The sequence below is a fragment of the Gracilinanus agilis genome, unplaced genomic scaffold (genome assembly GCF_016433145.1).
Source record: "Gracilinanus agilis isolate LMUSP501 unplaced genomic scaffold, AgileGrace unplaced_scaffold37032, whole genome shotgun sequence".
NCBI lineage: Eukaryota > Metazoa > Chordata > Mammalia > Didelphimorphia > Didelphidae > Gracilinanus > Gracilinanus agilis.
This window is the reverse complement of record NW_025370282.1, coordinates 1-4,793: the sequence shown is the minus strand read 5'-3', so window position 1 is coordinate 4,793 and position 4,793 is coordinate 1. Positions and strand designations below refer to the sequence as shown.

General features: G+C 48.0%; 1 protein-coding gene across 1 annotated transcript; it reads left to right on the top strand.

Moving 5' to 3' along the window:
• Nucleotides 1-847: 847 nt before the first annotated feature.
• Nucleotides 848-4,480, top strand: LOC123254996 (large neutral amino acids transporter small subunit 3-like). Its single transcript, XM_044683873.1, has 3 exons — nucleotides 848-1,385; nucleotides 4,079-4,134; nucleotides 4,367-4,480. The coding sequence occupies exons 1-3, from the start codon at nucleotides 1,276-1,278 to the stop codon at nucleotides 4,474-4,476; spliced, it is 276 nt and encodes a 91-aa protein (XP_044539808.1). The 5' UTR covers nucleotides 848-1,275; the 3' UTR covers nucleotides 4,477-4,480.
• Nucleotides 4,481-4,793: the final 313 nt, after the last annotated feature.

Here is a 4,793-nt window from a genome sequence, read left to right as displayed (position 1 = left end):
GTCTCTTTCTCTCTCCTTCCTTCCTTCCTTCCTCCCCCTTTCTTCTTTCTTTCCTCTTTCTTTCTCCCTTCCTTCCTTCTTTCTTTTCCTTCTTTCCTTCTCTCTTTCTCTTTCTTTCCTTCTCTCTTTCTCTTTCTCTCTCTTTCTCTCTTCCTCTCTCTCTTTCTTTTTTTCCTTCCTTCCTCTCTCTCTGTCTTTCTCCCTTCCTTCTTTCCTCTTTCTTTTTCTCTCTTTTTTCTTTGTCTCTTTCTCTCCTCCCTTCCTCCTTCCCTCCCTCCATCTCTTCCTTCCTTCCTTTCTGTCTTAGAATCAATACTAAGTATCAGATCCAAGGCAGAAGAGCAGTAAGGGCTAGGCAAGGGGAGTAAAGTGACTTGCCCAGATTTACCCAGCTAGGAAATATCTGAGGCCAGATTTGAACCTGGGTCTTTTGGACTCCAAGCCGGGCTCTCTATCCACTGAGTCACCTAGCTGACCACCCCTCCCCCACCATTTACCTTTAAGACAAACTAAAAAATGTCAGTTTAGCATTTGTAGCCCTTCATTGTCTAATCCCAGTTTTTTTTTTTTTTAGACCGATTGCTCCCCTCATACTCTTCTTTAGTCAAACTGGCCTCTTTGGTGTTGCTTCTATATGATAGAACGAATGGGGCAGCTGGGTAGCTCAGTGGATTAAGAGTCAGGCCTAGAGACGAGAGGTCCTGGGTTCAAATGTGGCCTCAGACACTTCCCAGCTGTGTGACCCTGGGCAAGTCACTTGACTCCCATTGTCTACCCTTACCACTCTTCTGCCTTGGAGCCAATACCAAGTATAGACTCCAAGACGGAAGGTGAGGGTTTAAAAAAAACTGATAGAACAAACGTCTAAACGCTGGACTTTACTTTCTGTTCTGTACTCTTGTTGGGTCGTTCCCCCTTTTAGTGGCTCCATTTTCTGGTTTCCCCTCTTTCCACAGGCTGTTCCCCATTCCCAGAATGCTTTCCCTCTTTGTTTCTGCCTCTTAGCTCCCTTAAAGGTTCAAATCAAGCCCACCTCCCAAGCCTCCACTCCTTTTGCTCCGTGTTAGGATTATTTCGTACGTTTTCTCCAGCACTCGGAGGGCCTCTCGTTTTTGTCTCGGAGTCCTCAGTGCCAAGCACACAGTCAGGGCTTTAATGTTTCTGTGAGTCTCAGAATGCCTCTTCCTGTCTTCCGCAGGGAAGAATATTACCAACATTAGTGAGGCCCAACAGTTGCCTGAGCTTCAGCGGCCCACCTGTGAGAGTCAGGAGAAAATGCTGAATTTGGGCTTCACCATCGGCTCTTTTGTTCTGAGTGCCACCACCCTGCCCCTGGGCATCCTCATGGACCGATTCGGCCCCAGACCCATTCGGCTGGTTGGCAGGTAAAGTGGGGGAAGGGGAGACACAGCCAGTGGAGGGGCTTCTGGAGGGGGCCTGTGGGATTTCATGGGAGGGGAAGAAAAGAGATGGTCCAAAGCCTCACTGATCATGGAGTCAGAAGCCTTGAGTAGGAGTGTCATTCCCGGTCCCTTGGAGGGTGAGGGCATCACCTCTTCTCTCTGAGCCTCGGTTATCTTAGCTGCAGAATGGGCTTAATGCACGGACTTCAGATATGGGCCCAGTGATGTGTCTCTGCTGTATTTCAGGGCCGTTTGTCAGCAGAAAGCTGGCTACCAGATGGCTCCACTCCATTTAGCAAATATATATAAACCTTCTATTGTCCTGAAGGATTTCCTAACCTCGCAGCGGGATGAGGCCTATCCAGAAATAACCTATAAGTTGGAAAATGACTGAAGGCAAAGGAAAGGTCAAAGAGAAGAGCTTGGCAGGAGCAGGGCAGGATCCATGAATTTTTGGCTCCTGCAGTTGATGAAACGCTCTCTGAAGGCAGAAGAGAGTTCCAGACTGCCTTGGGGACAGCCGATGAAATCAGCTACCTTTTCAAGCAGTCCTTCCTTGCCATCATGAACAGATAAACCTTCATCAAGCCCTACTAGGTGGAAAACCCTGTTCTAGATGCTAAAGATGGCAAGCTGGGAGAAAAGTCAGATTTCCTACTCTCAAAAAGCCTACAGTTTAATAGAGGGGGAAGCAACAGTCTAGGTGACCCAGTGGATAGTGTGCGGAACCTGGAGTCAATATGATCTGAGTTTGAATCTTCTTTGGGGCACCTACTAGTGACTCTGGGCAAGTCACTTTACCTTTCTTTAAAATTGGGATAATCATAGCACAGAAGCATAGTGAGGATCAGATGAGTTATGATATATGCAAAGTACTTTGTAAGCCTTAAAATGCCATCCATCGATGGTGATAATAATGATGATGGAGGTGATCACAAAGGAGAGGGCAGACAAGGGCTTCAGAACTTTTGAGGAGAGCGAACACTTCCAGCCTCACCTTAGAGAGGCAATATGGTACAGTGGAGAGATAACTGGATCTAGAGTCAGAAGACCTGAGTTCAAATCCTGATTCTGTCATTTACTACCTGCATAAACTTAAGAAAGTCATTTCCACTCCTTAGGCTTCAATTTCTCATCTGTTAAATGATGGGGCTGGACTAGAAAAGTCCCTTCTGGCTCTGCATCTATGATCTTATGATCTCTTTGGCCCTGAGTTTCCTCATCTCTAAAATGGAAGAGAGGTTGATCTAGAACAATGGTTCCCAAACTTTTGTGGCCTACCGCCCCCTTTTCCAGAAAAAATATTACTTAGCCCTCCTGGAAATTGATTTTTTAAATTTTAATAGCAATTAATAGGAAAGATAAATGCACCTGTGGCCATCACCACTCCCCTGGATCGCTGTAGCACCCACCAGGGGGCGGTGGCGCCCACTTTGGGAATCACTGCTCTAGAAGATCTCTGATATTCTTTCCTGTCTACAGAATATGATCAAATCAATCCACAATTATTTATTAAGCATCTACTGTAAGGCACTTGGCTTGGCCCTGGTGATATGAAGTCAGAAACGAAATGGTCCCTGCCCTCAGGGGGAAGAAGAAGAAGGAGGGAAAAAAATCCAATGTACACAGATAGGTCATTACAGAGTTGTTTCAGGGGAGGCACTAGCAGTTTCCTAAGAGAAGAAAGTAAGGAGAGAAAGCATTTCAGACACTAGGGAGAGTCTACGAAGTCCCAGAGCAGAGGTGGAATTACCATGTGTAGGGATGAGCGAGTAGTCATCTTGGTTGGAATATTAATTCATGAGGGTGACGTGCTGCAAGGTGGGCTGAAGTCAGATTGTGATGGGCTTTGAATGCCAAATGAAGAAGTCTGTAATTTATCCTGGGGGCAAAAGGGAGCCAGTGGAGTTTCTTAAGTGAGGAAGGGTGGTGGCATGATCAGATCTTTGGGGATATCTGTTTGGCAGATGTATGAAGGATGGATCCAGTGATGGCGAGATTGATCTGGGGGGTGGTGGGGTGGATAATGCCTTTTAATGTCCAACTGAGAAGTGATGAAGACTTTTGGGACTCAACTTCACGGAAGTAGCAAGAAGGGGCCAGGTGCGAGAGATCCGTGAAGCTTGAATCAACGACACTTTGGATATGTGGCGTGTTGGAGAGCTGAAGAGCACTGAAGTTTCCAAGGCACTGAGGGATGCCTCAACAGAAATAGAGAAGCTACGAAGATTCATTTGGATTGGGAAGAGGAGAATGAGTTATTTTTTTTTTTAAAGAAGGGAAAGGAATAGCATAATTTATTTCTTGGATTCTCTTGAACCTTTTCTTTGAAAACAAACCTCTTATTGATAGCATTTGTCTTTACATCACTTGCTTTTCTAAATATTCTCTCCCACCCACTTCTACCCAGAGAACCAAGCATCCCTCATGATGAAGAAGAAAGAAGAAAGAGAAAATAGCTAACTAGCTCTGTTTGGGGCAGCGTCTGATGGAGAGAACCAGTAGGCATTTGGTACAGGGGACCGTGAGGCTAGGCTGAGCATTACACACAAGCGTATTGTACTGAGGAGACCTTTTGGCAAACTGGAAGCTGAGATATAAAAAGGATGGGGCTAGCGGGCTCATGCAGGACTCTGACCCCTCTGTGCCATCACTTATGGTCCCATTCTCCACAGCTCCAGCTTCGCAGCTTCCTGTGCCCTGATGGCTCTGGCCTCTCAGAATCCCTTAGGTGAGAGAGCTCCATCCCTCTAAGGCTTGTGCCCTCCATCTCCCACTCCCCTTCCCTTTTCCCGGGTCACAGCCCCGCTTTCTCTAGCTGTAGGCCTCCACCTGGGAACCTAATATTGCAAATTCCTGGAGGGAAGGAAGCCCTGGACGGTTGAGGGTGGGATGGGGACTACTACTTGCCACATGATAACCTGTCCTTGGTTTCACACCCTCCTCTCTCTATTGGCCCCCAGTTTTGTCTCCGCTCATTTTTCTGGCCTTGTCTCTGAATGGCTTCGGTGGCATCTGTCTGACCTTCACGTCGCTCACTGTGAGTTCTGGGCCCTTTCTGGGAGCTGCCTAGTGGTGGTGGGGTACAACCCAGAGTGGGAGCCAACGGGCAGAATGTGGCTGTGTCCCATGTGCCAGTTAGTGGTGATAGTGGGGTACAGCCCAGAGGGGGAGCCAAGGGGCAGAGTGTGGCTGTGCCCAGGTGTGCCAGTTGGTNGGCAGAGTGTGGCTGTGCCCAGGTGTGCCAGTTGGTGGGGTACAGCCCAGAGGGGGAACCAAGGGGCAGAGTGTGGCTGTGCCCAGGTGTGCCAGTTAGTGGTGATGGTGGGGTACAACCCAGAGCGGGAGCCAAGGGGCAGAGTGTGGCTGTGCCCAGGTGTGCCAGTTGGT

Bases quoted from the DNA above. Each gene is read 5' to 3' on its own strand.
- LOC123254996 (XM_044683873.1), top strand. From the start codon at position 1,276: ATGCTGAATTTGGGCTTCACCATCGGCTCTTTTGTTCTGAGTGCCACC. The intron at 1,386-4,078 runs GTAAAGTGGGGG...CATTCTCCACAG, and splicing joins CCCATTCGGCTGGTTGGCAG to CTCCAGCTTCGCAGCTTCCT. The intron at 4,135-4,366 runs GTGAGAGAGCTC...ATTGGCCCCCAG, and splicing joins GGCCTCTCAGAATCCCTTAG to TTTTGTCTCCGCTCATTTTT.